Source organism: Podarcis pityusensis (genome assembly GCF_964106645.2).
Source record: "Podarcis pityusensis genome assembly, chromosome: 16".
NCBI lineage: Eukaryota > Metazoa > Chordata > Lepidosauria > Squamata > Lacertidae > Podarcis > Podarcis pityusensis.
The window spans coordinates 29056064-29076681 of record NC_138041.1 but is presented as its reverse complement, the minus strand read 5'-3'; the positions used below and the strand labels follow the sequence as shown (position 1 = coordinate 29076681).

The 20618-nt window shown below is 49.1% G+C and overlaps 1 protein-coding gene across 2 annotated transcripts; it reads right to left on the bottom strand.

Annotated features, from left to right (window-relative positions):
• Positions 1-4277: 4277 nt before the first annotated feature.
• Positions 4278-14811, bottom strand: CCDC116 (coiled-coil domain containing 116). Of its 2 annotated transcripts, XM_080985124.1 has the most exons (5): positions 14651-14790; positions 13554-13672; positions 10596-11138; positions 6450-7349; positions 4278-5189 (listed from the first exon to the last, which is right to left on the bottom strand). In XM_080985124.1, the coding sequence occupies exons 2-5, from the start codon at positions 13611-13613 to the stop codon at positions 4314-4316; spliced, it is 2379 nt and encodes a 792-aa protein (XP_080841250.1). In that variant the 5' UTR covers positions 13614-13672; positions 14651-14790; the 3' UTR covers positions 4278-4313. The 2 variants fall into 2 exon arrangements, with proteins under 2 accessions (XP_080841250.1, XP_080841249.1); XM_080985123.1 differs by lacking the exon at positions 13554-13672 and having other exon boundaries at positions 14651-14811.
• Between the last annotated feature and the right edge of the window lie 5807 nt (positions 14812-20618).

The following is a 20618-nucleotide window of genomic DNA, read 5'->3' as shown; positions in this document are numbered from 1 at the left end:
AAAGGTGTACAATGAAGGTGCCAGGCGAGCCTCCCTGGGGGGAGCATTCCACAGATGGGGAGCAGAAAAGGCCCGTTCTCGTGTTGCCACCCTCTGGACTTCTTGTGGAGGAGGCACACAAGGAAGGGCATCAGAGGTGTAGGTTCATATGGAGACTGGCGGTCCTTGAGGTATGGCGGTCATGAGCCATTTAAGGCTTTATATTAGTCAAAACCAGCCCTTTGAAAAGGGACAGGCACATTAAAAGCTACTTTTTATAGGTCCCGGCCGAGCACCTGAAGACTAAAATTAGTTCAGGGACACATACCAACCAGGCAAACACACGTGAGGAGACTGTGAACCAGGAGGGGTGTGACTGAGGATGGGGTCTGAGAAGCATCTCAAAGGCCAGTTAAGCCCTTTGGTCCCCAGGCCTGAGGTCCAGCCAATCCTTGCAGTATTATTATTATTATTATTATTATTATTATTATTAACCCTTCTCACCCTAAGTTCCCAGTGTGGGTTACACCATTAAAGCACAATGTCAAAAACAGCTTTTAAAAAGCTTACATCACAGAAATAAGTGGTTGTCAAAATATATACCTCAAGCGGCGAAAGCTAAGGGAAAGAGGTGCATCTTCAGCGTCCGCAGATAACTGTACAATGCAGCTCTGTGGGGAAGGCATTTGACAGCTTAGGGGCTGCCACAGAGAAGGCCCTCTCTTAGCCCCCCCCCAAAAAAGCTGAGAGCGAAGGAGCCACCTCTCACATGAGGGATTAACCAGTTTCCTTTCCAAATATTCTGGCGATTTGAGATTAATTTGTCAGAGCATGTCTTTTCTCCCGGGGACGACACACTTTTCTGAAGAAGAAGAATTACTTAAATCGGTGGTTGGGATGCTAGGAGGGAGCGTCAGTCTGTGCGTCCTTTTTGCACTAACCGTGTAGATTTCCTTACCGCCTGTAAAGACCAAGCAAAAAACCGAAGGGGGGGGGGAGCGAGGAGAGGAAGAAAGAAAGGAAGCAATCTGCTGCAGCCTGACACTTCACATAATGCATTCGTATTTCATGAGAAACGGCAGCTCCTTCCTGTTAAGGCCGACAATGGCTCATGCTGTTTTTCTGAAACAGGGCAAAACAGATGTCTCGGGATGCCAGCTTAGCCATAGAAAATCAATCCTATGGGGCTTTAGCTGGCACCTGTTTATCTTTCTGGGAGGTCACCAACCCCCCAAGGCTTTTAGTACAGTTTGTGTTGTGCTCCTTCACATAGCATTTCAGCCGTATTTTTTAAAACAACAACAACACGCACACGCAAAACTAAAACGACAAGTTGTAATTGCCTTTAGAATAGCTGCTGTCAAAGAACTTGGTTGGCGTTGAAATATTATCTGCCCTGTCTTTTCTTTACTGCCCTGATAATTCATTGCCACTTTCCCACAGTGGCGGATGTACTGGGAGACCCACAGACTGAGATGGAGAGCTCCATTCCAGACCATGCTGCTGGATGGAAGAAGGAGCAGAGACGCATAGTTGGCTTGAAGGAAGCTTTTTATTATTGTTTTCTCTTTCTATTCCTTGCGAACTTGAACCAAAAGGTGGTTTTGTGGAACCACAGCAGGCCAGAGCTTAGTGATAAATAAAGACATTCAGATCAAAGATCAAACGTTCCATCCCTTGCAGCCGGGTTCCTTTCTGCTGCTACAATTTTGACTTTTGCAAAAAGTCAACTAATCTCCAGTGCAGTGATAGAGAAGCCAAATATGCCCCTCTCCCCAGTCCTCTCTGTGTGGGACCACAGCTCCCATCATCCCTGACCACTGGATGAGCCAACTGGTGATGATGGGAGTTGTAGTCCAGCAAAATCTGTGGGCCCAAAGATAAAGAACATGTGACTGGGCAATGGCTCTCAAGGACTGGTCTTTCACATCTCTTGGTCAACCTAAGCCAGGGGTCAGCAAACCTTTTCAGCAGGGTCCACTGTCCCTCAGGCCTTGTGGGGGGCCAGACTATATTTTGAAAAAAAATAATGAATGAATTCCTATGCCCCACAAATAACTCAGAGATGCATTTTAAATAAAAGCACACATTCTACTCATGTAAAAACACCAGGCAGGCCCCACAAATAACCCATAGATGCATTTTAAATAAAAGGACACATTCTACTCATGTAAAAACACGTTGATTCCCGGACCATCCGCAGGCCGGATTTAGAAGGCGATTGGGCCGGATCCAGCCCCCAGGCCTTATTTTGCCTACCCATGACCTAAGCCTTTGTATCCGAGAAGTCAAGCATTGAACCCGGGGCCCTCTGTATCAGCTATACATTTTGGAAAGTTCTGCCACTGTGCACTTCGACACCTCTTAAGATGTGGTAACCAAATTTTGCTTGATTGTTCCTGAGATCAAGGAGTGGGTTTCTGTCTATGTTTGGATACAGTTGGATACCATTTTGAATCAAAATACTGGACTTAAGCTTTCACAACTGCACCACTCTTTTGGTTTCTTAGAATTCCCAAGCAACACCAAGTACGAGACTGCTGGTTCATTATAAGCAGGCATAGGCAAACTCGGCCCTCCAGATGTTTTGGGACTACAACTCCCATCATCCCTGACCACTGGTCCTGTTAGCTAGGGATGATGGGAGTTGTAGTCCCAAAACATCTGGAGGGCCGAGTTTGCCTATGCCTGATTATAAGGGATAAAGTAAAAATCTGTCCACTAGCAAGGTATTGTGCTATCTCAGCCATGTCCTAAATAGCAACTTTATCCCATAAAACATAGCAAACCAATTGAAAACCAAGCCAGCTTTATCTTCATGGATCTGCTTTGGTTTTGCATTTGGTCATTCTAGAGCAGAGAAGCCAGTGTGGTCCCCTCTAGATGTTGTTGGACTACAAACCCCATCAGCCCCGGCCAGCATGATGAATGGTTAGGAATTATGGGAGTTATAGCCCAACAACATATGGAAGAAACCCATGCTGAGTACCAACTTGAGTCCATTTTTTCAGTAAGGCCTCACTGAGCTGGATTCAACCTTAGGCACATAAATTACCATATTTTTCGCTCTATAGGATGCACCAGACCATAGGAGGGAGAGAACAGGGGAAAAAAATTCTCCCCCTCTCTGCTCAGCGCCCCTTCAGCGAAGCGGCAGGAGAAACGGGGCCCCTTCCATTTCTCCTCCCGCTTCGCTGAAGGGGCGCTGCGCAGAGAGGTAAAACTGTGCAGCGCCTCTCCAGCAAAGCGAAGCCTGGAGAGCAAGAGGGATCGGTGTGCACTGACCCCTCTCGCTCTCCAGGCTTCAGGCGGCTATCTGCAAGCCTTAGGAGCGCAGCAGGAACTCCTGCTGCGCTCCGAAGGCTTGCAGATAGCTGCCTGAAGCCCCCGGAGCGCAGCCTTTGAAGCCGCCGCAGAGCAGCGGGGTGAAGGCACCCTGCTTCCCTGCGGAGGCTTTGTGCAGCCATCCCAAGCTAGAACAGCGAGACGGAGCGCTGAGCAGCGCTCCGCCTCGCTGCACTACGCTCCGTCTCGCTGTTCTGGCTTCGGGGACAGCCTTTGAAGCCTCCGCAGGGCAGCGGGGTGCCTTCACCCCGCTGCCCTGCAGAGGCTTTGCACAGCTAACCCCAAGCTAGAACAGGGAGACGGAGCGCTGCGCAGCGCTCCGTCTCCCTGTTCTGGCTTTGGGCTTAGCCGCGCAGCCTGCATTCGCTCTATAGGACGCACACACATTTCCCCTTAATTTTTGGAGGGGAAAAAGTGCGTCCTGTAGAGTGAAAAATACGGTACACACATTTATGGAATTTCTACCTAAAGCAAGTATAAAATATTTGGCACCTGTTGATCTTTAGCTCAGTGGTGGACTGGCAGAGAGTAGAAAGCAGGCAGACCAGCAGCAGGTGGAGCACGGCCAACTCATTCTAGTTTTACCCCCATCCTCTTCCCTACCGAGTTCTACAAGGTCAAAACTGAGACTGAGGAGGAAGCTCATGGTCAGTGGACTACTTGTAAGTAAGAAGGCAGGCAGGTAGGGGTTGGATGAGGGCAGAGGTAAATGGGGCAGTGTCCCATTTGCCTTAACGGGTCAACCTCCCCTGCTTTAGGTTCTGAACTGCTCTGAAATGTCAGTAGGGCATAACTTCCATCATGCGCCACAATGGAAGCTGAAACAGGCTGTAAAATAACAGTCTGCAAATATTATTTTCTCTCATCAGCTAATGGACTTCTTGTCTGAGACCTTCCACAGATTCCGTAATTGGGCATATACAGTACATATAAATTACAAAACCACGAGGGTATACAAACCTATATGCTTTATTGCTATTATACCAGTTTTAGATTTTAGGCAGATGAGTTTTGCTACCTTCCTCACTGAGGCTAGACCTTCGAGACGACGAGTGTTTCTTCAAATGTTCTCCAGAGTTCTGACTCGGAGCTCCTACTTCGGGCAAAACAGTCCCTGACCCTCTGGCCCCGTCAGGGTCTATGTTTAATTTTTGAGAAGACGATGCCTTTGGCGTCACATCGAGTGGCGACTGGTCTTCAGAATCTGGAGCTTCAAGCAAGGTTTTGCTGTCTTCAGAAGTGATAGATCTCCTTGATACGAATTGGTCTGGAAGTCCTTCGCCCTCTACAGATAACTCCTCAGATTCGCCCTCTCCGAAAGCAACTATATCAAAAATATCTGTTTCTTGGCTGCCCTCTTGCAGGCTACTGGACTCTATTTTTTGCAGTATGCCTGACTTCACTTCCTTCTCTACGGCGCTTTTCATCACCACGACTTTGCCAGTGGGCATGTCGGATTTGAACAGGACGCTCTTCTTCTCCCCCGATTTTTTCTGCAGGTCCCACAGGACTCTCTTTTTCTTGCCTTTCTTCTTGTCTTTCTGCTTCGGGGTCTTGGGCCTCGGTTTGCGCGGTGCGTAGATCTCGTCGTGGACTTTTGACCAGTCGATTTGAGACGACAGCCGTATCCCACTGCCCTTAACTCTCTTGTAGCCGAACATGATCTCCAGCAGGACCTTGGTTACGGGAACCGAGATGAAGCCCAGCTTCTCGGAAAGAAGGGTTTCGTAGTTGTACTTGTATAAGATGAGCTTGGCTGCGTTTTCAATCAGGAAATCAATGATGGCTTGCTTCGGCAGGGGCTTGCCTTGCAGGCGGGCACGTTTGATGTCGCTGGGGCTGATGATACGCCTTGAGACAGCAGGCTTGGAACAGTGGAAAGGGAAGACAGAAAGTGTTGAAAGAGCTACTTAACAATGCCATAAAGGTAAAGGGACCCCTGACCATTAGGTCCAGTCGCAGACAACTCTGGGGTTGTGGTGCTCATCTCGTTTAATTGGCTGAGGGAGCCGGCATACAGCTTCCAGGTCATGTGGCCAGCATGACTAAGCCGCTTCTGGCGAACCAGAGCAGCGCACGGAGACACCGTTTTCCTTCCCGCCGGAGCGGTACCTATTTATCTATTTGCACTTTGACGTGCTTTCGAACTGCTAGGTGGGCAATAGCAGGGACTGAGCAACAGGAGCTCACCCCATTGCAGGGATTCGAACCGCCAACCTTCTGATCGGCAAGTCCTAGGCTCTGTGGTTTAACCCACAGTGCCCACCCGTGTCCCTAACAATGCCATAGGACAGTGGTTTTCAACCAGTGTGCCGTGGCACCCTGGGGTGCCTTGAATGATGGCCAGGCGTGCCATTGGCAATAATAGCTTCTGTCCCTCTTTCCTCTCCCCCCTCCTCTGATGCCCTCTCACATCTCTGCCACCCAAAGGTTTGCACAGGTGTTTGTTGCAGCAGCCCTGGCTACAAACTCCCCAGGCAAATGGTGTCTCTGGGGCTGGCCAGGGGGTGCTTCCCAGGCCCCTGTGGGGCAGTGTGAGGGGGTATCTCTCTCTGGGGCAGGGGGGCAGCTCAGAGACCAGGGGCGGCAGCCCAGAGGATTCCCAAGGTGAGGGGAGAACAGAGGAGACTGAGGGAACACTCCACAAGGAGGGTGTTCAAAAAAGGGTGAGAGGCTATCAGCTCTGAAGTCGAGGGGTGACATAACTGGGCTCCTCAGCCCCACAGGGGTGCCACAGAAAGAATGTAGTTGGCGAGCCACCAGCCAATCACCCCAGCAGGTTGGAGTTAACTATATATTAGCAAAAACAGGTACTGTACTGTTATTTTTGCCAATGCATTTTGATTATTCTTGTTGCTAATACATGCATTTTCATTCACACTTTATTTTTCAATACATCGCTCAGCTGGAAAACAGCGTTGCAAAATTCAGAAGAAGTGCAAATTTCAAAGGATGGCTGTGTTTTAGTTCACATAGTGTTTTGGAAAGTGCAAATTAAGCAAATTTAAGTGTGGACGGATTCAAACCTTCTCCCCCCCCATCTCTATTAGTGGGTAAGGCCTGCGGGACCCTTGTCATACTCCCCAGGTAGGCCGCAGCCTCCCTTTCTTTAGAAATTTACGTACCTGTTTGGACTCAGCAACTCCTTGGGTAGAGTCTTTTTTCTGTCTTGGTTTCGGAAGCGGGGGCGGAACGTATTTCGGTTTGGGTGGGGGCTCCTCTGGCGGCGGCCTTGGCTTCGTTTTCGGCAGCGGAGGCGGCACGTATTTGGGTTTGCGCTGAGCTTCCTCAGGCCCCATAGATTTCCGCTTCGATTTTGGAAGGACTGGTGGTGTATATTTTGGCTTGCCCTTCTCTTCCGGGGATGGGGTTACAGATTCCCCCTTTGCTTTCTTCCTCTTCTCCCTCTCCTTGTCCTTCTCCTTTTCCTTCTCCTTCTCCTTCCCCTTGTCTTTCTTCTTCTTCCCCTTCTTCTTTTTCTTCTTCTTCTTTCCCCCCTCTCCCTCCTTCCCCTCTTCGGATTTGGAGTCACCCTCTTCTGATGTGTCCTCTCCGCTTTCAGAGTCGGCTGAGCCGCTCCTCAGCTCCTCTTCTTCCTCGCCTTCCTCGCTCTCCTCCATTGAAGAGGCCCAGGGCAGCAGAGGGTGGCCTTGTTCGTCGTAAGCGCCCACAAAGGAGATTCCATCTGCCATTGTCACCTCCAGGACTTTGAGGACCGCTTGGTTTATTATGCACTGAAGAGCCGCGAGGATTTTGTTTTCTTCCAAGAAATCTAGGGCCGAGAAAGGTTCGTTTCCTGGATAGTACAAGGGGATGCTGCTGGGCGTGGGCCGTTTCAGAACACTGGTGATCTCCTTGTGCAGGGACTCTATGGACATCGTCTGCTTTGGGATCTGTTTCCTGAACTTTGCAAAATAATCTCTGTGCGGGGGGTGTAGCTTAGTGAAAGACTCTGCCAGTTTGGCCCAAATGTGGAAGTGTTCTTGCCGGAAATAATAACTGTCCCCTGATCGTTCTGAAAATGTCTGCAAGCGAGTAAAGGAGAAAGTAAAGGAAGAGAAAAGAAAGTATATTATAACAGCATCAAAACAAGTAACAAGGGGATGTGTTCGGTCTGGATATTCTAGGTGGAAGCTGGGAACAGACCATTTCATAACTCCCAGATAAGACAACGGAGGAATGTAAAAAACCACCTTACGCTGAACCAAACGATTGGTGCATGCAACTCAATACTGGCCACACCAGTGCTCTTCAGTCTTAGGCTCCCAGATGTTGTTGTACTAAATCGTTACCCTTTGCCTAAGCTGGTTGGGGATGGTGGGTGTTTTAGTCCAACAATATCTCCAGGCCCAAGATGGAAAAGCACTGGTGTATAGTGACTGGGGTGCAACTCCCTGGGGTTTTGGACAACCACTGTCCAAATGCACACTTGCTCTTCCTCTCTCTTAGCTGCTTCATGCAAAGTCAGACCTATCTAACTCATTATTGTAAACACTGGCTGGCAGCAGCTCTCCAGGTTACAGACAGGGTTATTTTCCAGCAGGGGTTGAACCTTCCTGCATAGAAAGCAGGTGCTCTTTCACAGAGCTACCAAAGGCACGGCCAGTGTTCCCATCTTGTTTAGGATTTGCATCCTAAGTAGAGACTTTTGTCCCTGAATCAAGGGTAGGCAACCTCTTGCCCTCCAAATGCTGCTGGACTACAACTCACATCATCCATGACCATGGACCATGCTGGCTGGGACTGATGGGAGTCCAGCAACATCTGGAGGGTCTCAGGTTGTCCACCCCTGGTCTACCCCTACAAACCAAAAGATTTAGCAACCCAGATCAATCAATCAATCAATCAATCAATCAATCAATCAATTGGAATGACACTCTGAACAATTTCCACATTCTCCTGTGTCTTTGGGTACTCTGAGCTATTTCCCGACTTTTTCATTTTCCTTTTTTTATCACATCAAACCATTCCCGCTGGTTTGCTCTCTAAAAAGGGGCAAACAGCAGAATAGTAAAAAGAAAGAAAAGAAAGAAAGGTTGTTATAGGAGACCTGTGATAATTGCTGCACATTAATAAGTGATCACACAATAGGTACCATTCTTGAAAAGTGTGATTCTCATCTTGGAATGACTATTCTTCACCCTCCCCTTCCACAGGCCCCTCCAGATGTCATTTTTTTATTGTGCATTCATGACGATTTGTGCACACGGAATTATCAGGGAGGTCACATGTGTTCCCGCTTTCAGTCATATTCACCCCTGCAAAAAGTTGTGGGAGAGTCACACTGCTTCCTTTTCAATCAGTGCACATCCCATAACTCCCTGCTGAAATCTTGGAATGTTTTATAGCACAAATGTTCTGGTTTATTTTTGTCCCACTTTTCTTGTGCTATAGCCCGTCCGGACAGCAACGATATAATGGCATTGGGAAACATCGCGGAACAAACTGAAGCAGAATCAATATGCCACTAATTCACTGTTATTGTTATACACTCACAATAAAACACCACTCTGGAGGAGCCTGAACCCCTCTTTCAGTCCATGCATCCAGTTGTGGATGCCTGCTATGCTGTCCCTGCACAATGGAATTAGAATCGAGGAGCCTTTCCTCAGGTGGAAGGATTCCTTAATATAGATGTGGGCATTGTTCATTCATTGCTGATGGATGAGCTCTATAGCATTAGAGCAGCGGGGAGGAACATTTTAGGGTCCACAGGACAGATCATTATCAGGATTGGCCTCATGGGCCAGATTTGACAGTTATTTTTTTGGAGGAGGGATAAAGGTAAAGGGTAAAGGGACCCCTGACCATTAGGTCCAGTCGTGGCCGACTCTGGGGTTGCGGCGCTCATCTCGCTTTATTGGCCGAGGGAGCTGGCGTACAGCTTCCGGGTCATGTGGCCAGCATGACTAAGCCACTTCTGGCAAACCAGAGCAGCGCACGGAGACGCCGTTTACCTTCCCACTGGAGTGGTACCTATTTATCTACTTGCACTTTGACGTGTTTTCGAACTGCTAGGTTGGCAGGAGCAGGGACTGAGCAACGGGAACTCACCCCGTCGCAGGGATTCGAACTGCTGACCTTCTGATCGGCAAGTCCTAGGGTCTGTGGTTTAACCCACAGCGCCACCTGCGTCCCTATTGGAGGAGGCATACCCACCAGTTAAACTCCCCTGTGTGGCTTTGCCCATGCTTCTCCTTTTAACCCCTTATCGTTGGCGCTTTAAATGGGGAACATGGGGACACTTGCAAAGGTAACTGCTTTAAGGCAGTCTCTGTGCTCCAGTTGGGAGTGCGGGGAATGTCTTAAAGCGGCTTCTCTTTTAAGTGGCTTCTCCCCTCTGCAACCCCACCACCCACTCAAGGGCTTTAATCTTCATTCATCAGCTGATGAATGGGGATTAAATCCTGCTGGCTAGGCTGCATGATCCTGTTCGTTCCTGGTTCTGCAGCCAATGTCAGATTAAACGCTGTCCTCCTGCCCATCAGCTGACAACACCAGTGATGTCAGCTGATGGGTAGGTGAGCATGATTTGGAGAAAACTTGACAGGCAAAATTGGGCAATTTGATGGGCCTGCTTTGGCCCACAGGCCAGAGGTTCCCCACCCCTGCATTAGGGTCACAACATAATTCAAGCCTGGAGTGCAACTGCGATTTTCATCTGTCATTAGCTGCGTCACAGGCACTGTCCAGTAGGTTCCTGCGACACTCCATTTTTATAGAGAACCTTTCCAATTGCCATGCCGCCACTAGCTTTGAAAGAATCACATCACACACACACCCCAGGAGCAACACACAGTGCCTTGAGGGCTAAGAACCTGCACCGATATGAGAACAGTAGGAGATTGCAAAGGGAAAAACAGAAGCGTCTGTGCAGGATATTGTCTGCAACCTGACTCAGTAAATGAAATGAGCGTTCAGTGATCTGAAAAAGGCTCAAAGCCATGGCTCCAGGAGGAGTTGGCCACCAGGCATGTGGCTGGAAAAGAACTGCAAAGAGAAGGCTCCCTTTCTACTGCTGGGTCCTGCGGTGCAACAATGCACAACTATCCTATGTCCTTGCACATGCATTATGGAATTGCTGGATATAGTACACCACTTCCACACCCATAAACACCTCCCCCCACACACATAGCAGGCTTTTCTGTAGCAGATCCAGACATTTTGTGCAGAAGTTTATTTCCGTGCATGGATTACATTGGCTGGATCAGAGCGGGGAACTCTCAGCGCAGCGCGGGAGGTCGGATCCGTCAAGAAAGTCCTCCAAATACCTCTGCATGGAATCCTCCGGAAACTCCCTCCCTGGGCCTCTCATCTAGCCTCGGGAGCCTGGCGGCATATTTATCCAGGAGGGACATTTTTCCTTCGAGCCTAGGCTCCCTTCTGCTGGTGAGACATGCTTCCCAGTCGTCTTCAGAGCTGGAAGTGGCCGAGGTGGTGTGGTACCTAGACTGTGAGCTGCAGGAGAAGGACCACGACCTGCTGTCCATGCTGGAGCCAGATTCTTCTTCGATATCAAATAGCGGGTCTCCATCCTCGGTTGTCACTCGCCGCAGCTTCCGCACGGCATCCTCGACGATGTTCTGAAGGCTTTCCAGGACCTCCTCGTCAGCTAAGAAATCCACAAACTCCGAGAATTCGTTGGCGAGGTGGCTGCTTTCGCCGTGACTGCTGGAGCGCTGCTTTCGTTTCCCTTTGTCTGGGCTGAAAGCTCTGAACTCAGAAGCTGTGGTGGCGGCGAACTGGTCCCGGAATTGGCAGCGGGAAAGTGGCCTCAGGATGTTCCTCCAGTCAGAGGGATCTCCTTGTCTCAGCTGTAGACAAGGAAAAGCCAGGGTGAAAAGGGGAATCGGGTCTGAAGTTACTGGGACTGTATCAAAAATGCGTGTAACACCAGCAATGTAGGCAGTGATATAGTGGAGGGGAAAACACAGGGGTGTGTAGTTCTAGGACTTTTTTCAGAGCAGAAATTATGACAGCTTTGGCCTGGGTAATTGGCAGCTCTGGTGAGTGGAGGAGGTGATAATAAGGCTTTCAAGTTTTTTGTGGCAGATTAGTGTGAGGAAACAAGCAGGTAGAGGCTAGTCACTGCTTTCCTTTCCTTTGTTGGGCGTCCCTACTTCATGCTAGCAATTTAAAGGGTAACACTTCCTTTTACAATTATTTGAATTTTTCATTGCAAGCCAATGTTTACATTTCAGCTGGCTGAAGACCTTTTGTTGAAGCTCAATGGGTTTTACAAGTTGAACCAATGCCATCAGAAGCAAACACTACTGACAGTTGAGTGGTGCTTAGCCCCAGTAAGAGGTCAACAAATCTGTCGATTTTGGTTCCCTAGTTTTCTCATTTTTCAATCTTAATTTCAGCTCTCCACGTTTCTGCAGCAATTTGCCTTTTTAAAAAAACCCATGAAAATATATCGGCAGAGTGCAAATTTCTCCTGATGGTTTGCATGCAGTTTTGACTAATATACACCTTTTTGTAAGCAATTTCCTTAAAATCTAATGCATCTGTGTATGTTATTTTCACTAATGTATGCATTCTGTGCATGTTTTCTCGTTCATAGATGCATATTCTTTGGAGAACCGCATTGCAAAATTCAGGTAAAGGTAAAAGGTAAAGGGACCTCTGACCATTAGGTCCAGTTGTGGCCGACTCTGGGGTTGCGGCGCTCATCTCGCTTTACTGGCCGAGGGAGCCAGCGTACAGCTTCCGGGTCATGTGGCCAGCATGACTAAGAGCAGTGAACCAGAGCAGTGCATGGAAACGCTGTTTACCTTCCTGCCGGAGCGGTACCTATTTATTTACTTGCACTTTGGCATGCTTTTGAACTGCTAGGTTGGCAGGAGCAGGGACCGAGCAACGGGAGTTCACCCTGTCGCAGTGATTCAAACTGCCGACATTCTGATCGGCAAGTCCTAGGCTCTGTGGTTTAACCCACAGCGCCACCCATGTCCCCAAAATTCAGGTAGGTTCAGATAAAACCGGGTTCCTTAAAACCGGGCCCACAATACTCAACTCGTGGCTTCTAGTGTTTATGAGCCATGCATCAGAGCCATGGGGAACCACTAACAGTGACTCCCCTGAAGAACTCTACGATTTGGCAGGAATATAAGGGATCAGGCAGTCCTTGAGGTATCCAGACTGGATTATTGTAACTCGCTCTACGTGGGGCTGCCCTTGAGACTGACCCAGAAACTCCAGCGGGTGCAGAATGCCGCGGCGAGACTCCTTATGGGGTCTTCGCTGCGAGATCACATTCATCCGGTACTATACCAGCTGCACTGGCTCCCGGTGGAGTACAGGATCAGGTTTAAGGTGCTGGTTTTAACCTTTAAAGCCCTATACGGCCTAGGACCCTCGTACCTACGGGACCGCCTCTCCTGGTATGCCCCACAGAGAAACCTACGGTCTGCAAATAATAACATCCTCAAGGTCCCAGGCCTCAGAGAGGTTAGGCTGGCCTCAACTAGAGCCAGGGCCTTCTCGGCTGCGGCTCCAATCTGGTGGAATGCTCTGTCACAAGAGACTAGGGCCCTGCGGGACTTGACATCTTTCCGCAGGGCCTGCAAGACAGAGTTGTTCCGCCAGGCCTTTGATCAGGGCGCAGCCTGACTCCCTCCTCTGGCAACCTGCACAGAACTTTGCTTAATTGGTTGCCATCAATTTGATTTAATTAATTTTTATAATGAAATATTTTTAGATTGTGTGATTATTTGATTTTTTGATTATTTGATTGTTGTTAGCCGCCCTGAGCCGGGCTTCGGCTGGGGAGGGCGGGATATAAATAAAATTTATTATTATTATTATTATTATTATCCTGGACGGCAACTGGCTCTGCTGCTGCCCACTACTTTGAGTGCTGCCACCCCCAACTGCCACCTAAGACTGACAAGTCCAATGTCAAAGTAGGGCAGCACCAGAGGGCACTTTGCTTGTTGCGTTTATTATGCCACTTTTTACTCCGTGAAGCTCAAGGTGACTGGCATATTTGGTTCTCCCCTTCCTCATTTAACCCCTAAAACAACCCTGTGAGGTAGGTTAGGCTGAGAGTCAGTGACTGGCCCTAGGTCAGCCAGTGAGCTTTATGGCTGAGTAGGGATTCGAACCCTGGTCTCCCAGGTCACAGTCCAACACTCTAACCACTACACTGACTCAGCTTGGGTGACTCCCCTTCCTCGAATGGGATGGCCAAGGGCAACCCATTTCTGTCTCTCTTTGGGCCTTACCTGAGGTCCCCTGAGGCTCTCATCATCTGCCAGATAGCCGGAATATCTACGACTCACCATGGTGCTGAAAGGACAGCAGCTGTCCTCTCCTTTCTTTTCACACCTTCTGTCTCCTCTTCCTGCACAAACAGACACACAAAAATAGGAGTGTTGTTATTATTTTACGGGACGCGGGTGGTGCTGTGGGTTAAACCACAGAGCCTAGGACTTGCCGATCAGAAGGTTGGCGGTTCAAATCCCCGCGACAGGGTGAGCTCCCGTTGCTCTGTCCCAGCTCCTGCCAACTTAGCAGTTCGAAAGCATGTCAAAGTGCAAGTAAATAAATAGGTACCACTCCAGCGGGAAGGTAAACAGCATTTCTGTGCACTGCTCTGGTTCACCAGAAGCGGCTTAGTCATGCTGGCCACATGACCCGGAAGCTGTACGCCGGCTCCCTTGGCCAATAAAGCGAGATGAGCGCCGCAACCCCAGAGTCAGTCACGACTGGACCTAACGGTCAGGGGTCCCTTTACCTTTACTATTAGTTTACAAAGTGAATTCAAAAGTGAATTCCTGATGAAAGGTCTGGGAAGGAAAGTGCTCATCAACATTTTCATAGAGAGAAAATATTTGGTGTGTGAATGATATCGGAGTTTGGTAGCAAAAGAGCGAAGATGTCGACCTGGCAAGGGACAGAGGGTTTAATTTCGATATAAATATATAATACTTATAAACCGCCCGCACTTTCAAAACATCACGACGCCATGCAGCAAAACCGTTAAAACGTTGTAAAATTACATAGCCATAAAAACAGAACGAATTGAGCTACGCTCAATCAATTCTATAAAAACACTCAGTGGAACCAAATAGTTTTAAGCAGGAGGTGAAATATCGAAATTGTAGGTGCCTGTCAGATATCAGTAGCAGCAGTATTCCAGATTGGTGCCACTGCACTTGGTTTCATGAGGGCTAGAAACTCTGAAAGTTGAGGCAATCAGTATAGATAAATCCCAGTTCTAATGCACGTAGGACAACCAAACCCTTCCATATCCAAGTAAGTCCCATACTTGATGTGCCAGCCTTTTTTAAAAAACCAAAAAAACCAAACCGCTACTCACAATTGTGTTCATTAAGGGTGAAAAATCCCAGATTCCAAATTCCTCGTTGAGGATCCTGCCCAGCGGGCTACCTAGCATCGAGGGGTTTTGCCAACGTGAGGAAGTCTCTTGCCTCAAATGTTCACACGGAAGCCAAAGAACTGCTTATGCCTCTCAGAGAATCTTGCTCTGTCATTGTTAGGTAATGGATCCTGTCTGTTTGCCCATGCGATTCCACTTATTTGCATAGAACATTCCTATCGCATAGCCCAGCTCTCAAAGCGCGAGTTCAGCTAGCGCAAAGGTGGGGAGCCCTTTCCAGATCAGGGGCCACATTCCCTTCTAAGCAATGCCCAGAGGGCCAGGTGTGAGGGGTGGGCATGGCCAGAGGCAAAAGGTGGGGGCGGAGCAATGAACACCAATCTTACCTTTCTACAGTGGGCTGGTTTCTACAAACACACAGACATGCCCCTCTCAGTCCTCCATCCAGATAAGTGAGACTAATGAGCAGAGATCAAGGACCCATTCCAACCAGCCAAACCACCAAAATAGATCTGGTGAGGGGTGTGGCCTGGGAAGAGGGGGTGTGGTCTGATGAGAACATCAGGTACCTGATAGGGAGACGCTTAGAGTGATGCATTTATACCCTGGACTTGAGGTTTTCCAACGCTGAGCTAGTTTGTTGGTGCAAGAAATCCAGACTTGGAAGTCTTTCTCTGAAAGCACAATCTGAGGAAAATCATGGCCAGAGGGGAGCTACCGTATTTTTTGCTCTATAAGACTCACTTTTTCCCTCCTAAAAAGTAAGGGGAAATGTGTGTGCGTCTTGTGGAGCGAATGCAGGCTGTGCAGCTATCACAGAAGCCAGAACATCAAGAGGGATTGCTGCTGTCACTGCGCCATGATACCGCTTGCTGTTCTGGCTTCTGAGATTCAGAATCCCCCCCCCCCCGTTTTCCTCCTCCAAAAACTAGATGCATCTTATGGTCTGGTGCGTCTTATAGAGTGAAAAATACGGTATATGTTCCATGTTTCTGAAAGGCACTCTTTGTATCCTCCAGACATGTATGATTAGGGCTTTTTTTAAGCCGGAACTCAGTTCCGGCACCTCTCAGGTGGGCACCATGGCCAATATAAGAGAACTAGGGTGGCTCTCATGGTGAGTTCTAGTTTTCTCTAGAAAAATAGAACTGTGTATGACCCAGCTGCAGCTATTATTAAATGGGCAGGAGAGAAGGAATTACGAGCCTGGATCAGATGTTGTCCTAAAAGACAGGGCAGGATTTAGGCATTGGACTACTGCCATGCTCTCTACGTGGGGCTACCTTTGACAATGACCCGGAAACTGCAATTAATCCAGAATGTGGCAGCTAGACTGGTGACTGGGAGTGGCCGCCGGGACCACATAACACCGGTTCTGAGAGATCTGCATTGGCTCCCAGTACGTTTCCGAGCACAATTCAAAGTGTTGGTGCTGACCTTTAAAGCCCTAAACGGCCTCAGTCCTGTATGCCTGAAGGAGCGTCTCCACCCCCATCGTTCTGCCCGGACACTGAGATCCAGTGCTGAGGGCCTTCTGGCGGTTCCCTCATTGCAAGAAGTGAGGTTACAGGGAACCAGACAGAGGGCCTTCTTGGTAGTGGCACCCACCCTGTGGAACACCCTCCCATCAGATGTCAAGGAAATAAGCAGCTATCTTCTTTTTAAAGGACATCTGAAGGCAGCCCTGTTTAGGGAAGTTTTTAATATTTAATGCTGTATTGTTATTAACACTTGATTGGAAGCCGCTCAGAGTGGCTGGGGAAACTCAGCAGGATGGGCAGGGTATAAATAATAAATTATTATTATTATTATTATTATTATTATTATTATTATTATTATTACTATCTTGCTTTGAGCTGGCATTTCTAAAATCCACACCAGCCTCCACTTGTCCATTTGAAAAGCCATAGCTCTGTGGCAGAGAGCCTGCTTCGTAGGCAGGAGGTCGCAGGTTCAATCCTCAGCATCTCCTCTTTTTGAAAAATTGATCAGGTAGGAGGCAATGGGAAACTTTCAGCCCCAGATCCTAGCCAGCCGCTGTCAGCTTGGGCTGGAGGGAGAAATCAGTGGAGACCTGGTATGAGGCAGTTTCTTACCTTACCAGACTGGAAGCTGGGGCTGTGCGCTTGGTGGAAGAGTCTCCCAAGTGCCATTGAATATCCACTTTTGCCTACTGGCATGCAGCCTCCAGTGGTTTGCCTTGAGGAGTTTGCAGCCCCCGGGGGATGAAAAACACCTCTTGCCCTTTATGCAAGCTTTCATTGGCTACAGGTTGCTTTTCTCTCGCATGCCGGTGCACAAATATGTTTTCTGCAGGTTTGGGACCCTACCCCGACTAGAGAAACCTGAATTTCGTGCCCGTCCCAACACACCACCAACTATCTGTAAGGCAAAAATTGCAGGAAGAATGCCGCTTGGCTGCATATTCCTTTGTGTATGGCCTGGATTTATTCCCCTTCATAAAAAGAAAAAAAGAGTTCTGGTATGTGTGTGTGTTTTACAAAAGATTCCTTGTCTGCTGTGTCTTGGCACGTCCAAGACAACATTCCAGCTGATAAGAATGGCAGATTTTGAACAGGGATGGGAGGGAGAGGAGCCGCGTGAGCAGAAAGCGTGGCTGGCTTGGGGGAAGACGGTTGTCTTCCCAGCATCGCCTAGTGGCTCAGTTGTGGGGAAGGGCCATAGTTGCCAGTCAGTGGAGACAATGCTGAGCTAAATGGACCAATGTTGCCACGGAGAGAAGAGGTGGTAGCTCAGCAGTAGAGCATCTGCTTTGCATGTCGAAGGTCTCCAGCAATTTCTGGTAGGACCATAGCTGTCAACTTACAGATTTGAAAATAAGGGACCAGCAGCCTCAAAAATAAGGGATCAGCAGCCAAATTAAGGGATTTCCCCAGCACAGGTATGTTCAACTTCCGAGCCCCTCCGAGCCAAAGGCAGAAAGCCCAGCCAGCAGCCAAACGAAGCCTCAAGCAGTGGTTCCCACAGCGCAGCAACCCAGCAAAGGGGATGCAGCAAGGAAAACCACCGTCACCTCTCCGCTGGGAAGCGCTGAGCAAAGGCGAGTCCCCAGGCAACGCAGCTGATTTGACTGGCACAAGGCATGCAAGCTCCAACCCCCAGTCATTCTCAGACTCCTTATTGGTGAGCAACACAGCCAAGCAACACAGTTGGAGCCTGCAGGGAGGGAGGGAGAGGAGCTGCTTCCTTTGAAACCTGGGAAATTTAAGGGACATCATCAATAAGGGACAGCAGCGGGACACAGCGCTGAGATAAGGGACTTTCCCACCAAATAAGGGACGGTTGACAGCTATGGATAGGACTGGAAAAGGCCCCTGGCTGAAACCCTGGATAACTGCTGCCAGTAAGTGCAGACAATACTGAACCAGTGGTATAAGGCAGCCTGCTATGTTCTTGCAGCCCTAATTTCATAAGAATGTCTGAGGAGCCCCTCTGGATCTAGTCAAAGTCCAGTCTAATGCAGCCCCTGTGTCTCACAGCGACCATTCAGAGACAATAGCAGAGTTGGAAGTGGGGAGGAGAAGTTTGTGGAATTGCCCCCTTCCAGTTCCCATAGTAGTCCCTCCCCCAACGTCTGAAGGACCACCTTCCCCAGTGGGGAGTTAGATGAAGTGGCAAAAGATTATTGTAAAACGAACAACTTGTCTTTTCCTTTTATTGCAATGGTGCTTATCTTCCGATATACATACAAATGCAAGGCTGTCATCACACAGCCCCCATTGGAGGAGTTGTCCTGCCACATCACAATCCTGGATTTGGATGTATCCAGAGCACATGGAGTAGGAAGAGGAAACTCTAGGAAGTTGATAATGTGTTTGGTTGTGGGAGAGAATAGCAGGGAGGTTGGTGACCACTTTGATTGAAAAGTGGTCTATAAAATGACCAAGGGATGCAGGTGGTGTTGTGGTCTAAACCAGTGGGCCTCTTGGGCTTGCTGATCGGAAGGGCGGTGGTTCGAATCCCTGTGACGGGATGAGCTCCCGTTGCTCTGTCCCAGCTCCTGCCAACTTAGCAGTTCGAAAGCACGCCAGTACAAGTAGATAAATAGGTACCGCTGCGGCAGGAAGGTAAACAGCATTTCCATGCTCTCTGGTTTCCATCATGGTGTTCCGTTGCGCCAGAAGCAGTTTAGTCCTGCTGGCCACATGACCCGGAAAGCTGTCTGTGGACAAACGCCGGCTCCCTCGGCCTGAAAGTGAGATGAGTGCCGCAACCTCATAGTCACCTTTGACTGGACTTAATCGTCCAGGGGTCCTTTACCTTTTATATAAAATAAACATAAATAACTAAGCAAATGTTGCTGGAGTCCAGTCCCCATCATTCCTGACCACTGGCCATGCCCCTCCACAACTCCCTTGCCATTTTTCTGCAAGAGATGTCTGTTTACTGGTAGATAGGAGTTTTCTGCCAGATGTATTTATAGAGGTAGGCTCTGTTCTAATTTTATATTTTATACTTAATGGCAAGAGAGACGCACAGCCCTCCCAGGTGTCACTGGACTCTCAACTCTCATCAGCCCCAACCAGTGCTCAAGGGTGATGAGAGTCGATGGTCACAGGTTGTCCTCACTGGACCTGTCTACACTGGCAAAAAAGGCAATTCTGATAGGGAGGGGAGAAGGCAACATCCAGACCATTGCTCCTTTTCTGGCTGATAGTTGAAGCTCCCTTTGCCGTGGCATTCTTCCTGGGGTGTGTGTGCAGGATGAAACCCTCCAGAGGCCCTTTGGTGGAGGGAGAGAGCAGTTCAGGTCTCCACTGCTGTCCTCAGAACCACAGGTAGCCTGATGTGTGGCTGCTGCCATCTACAGGACGATATGAGAACAATGCAAATCTGGGTGTTGAGCTGAGCAGTAAGGTAAAGGTAAAGGGACCCCTAACCATTAGGTCCAGTTGTGGCCGACTCTGGGGTTGGGGCACTCATCTTGCTTTACTGGCCGAGGGAGCCGGCGTACAGCTTCTGGGTCATGTGGCCAGCATGACTAAGCCGCTTCTGGCGAACCAGAGCAGCGCACAGAAACGCCGTTTACCTTCCCGCTGGAGTGGTTCCTATTTATCTACTTGCACTTTGACATGCTTTCGAACTGCTAGGTGGACAGGAGGAGGGACCGAGCAACAGGAGCTCACCCCATCACGGGGATTCGAACCGCCGACCTTCTGATCGGTAAGCCCTAGGCTCTGTGGTTTAACCCACAGCGCCACCTGTGTCCAGTAGGGGGTTCAAATCCCCACTCAGCCATGAAATTCATGGGGGACACCTTGGGGCAGTTATCCACTGCCTCTCAGCCTAACCTACCTCGCAGGGTTGTTGTGACGTGGCCATTTCCCCTCCCTCTTTCTTCTGTCCCGTTTTCTCTCTGATGCTCCCTTTCATGTGGCTCTGGTGGCACTGTGATCTAAACCACGGATCCTCTTGGGCTTGCCGATCGGAAGGTTGGCGGTTCGAATCCCTGCGACGGGGTGAGCTCCCGTTGCTCTGTCCCAGCTCCTGCCAACTTAGCCATTCAAAAGCATGCCAGTGCAAGTAGATAAATAGGTACCACAGTGACGGGAAGGTAAACGGTGTTTCCGTGCGCTCTGGTTTCCATCACGGTATCCCATTGTGCCAGAAGCGGTTTAGTCCTGCTGGCCACATGACCCGGAAAGCTGTGGACAAACGCCGGCTCCCTCAGTCTGAAGTGAGATGAGCGCTGCACCCCATAGGGTATCCTTTACCTTTTTTTTTTGCCCATGTCCCCACCCAGCTGGCAGACAAAGGAAGGCTCGATTGCTCTTCCCAGAAAGCTTAAACTATTTACTTTCAGCGGATGACTTTTAAAAATTGGGGAAAGGGGAGCGATTGATGTGTTCAGCAAGATGGAGAATAATTGAGAAGACACCACGAAGAAGCCCTCCACTGCATGAGTCCTGGGCACCGATTCTCTTTT

What these genes read in the sequence shown, in the direction of transcription:
- CCDC116 (XM_080985123.1), bottom strand. Translation starts at nt 14,728, where the DNA reads ATGCTAGGTAGCCCGCTGGGCAGGATCCTCAACGAGGAATTTGGAATC. An exon ending in CCGGAGGATTCCATGCAGAG is followed by an intron (nt 7,350 to 10,595) that starts GTATTTGGAGGA and finishes ACTCGCTTGCAG; the next exon opens with ACATTTTCAGAACGATCAGG. An exon ending in GAGTTGCTGAGTCCAAACAG is followed by an intron (nt 5,190 to 6,449) that starts GTACGTAAATTT and finishes CACTGTTCCAAG; the next exon opens with CCTGCTGTCTCAAGGCGTAT.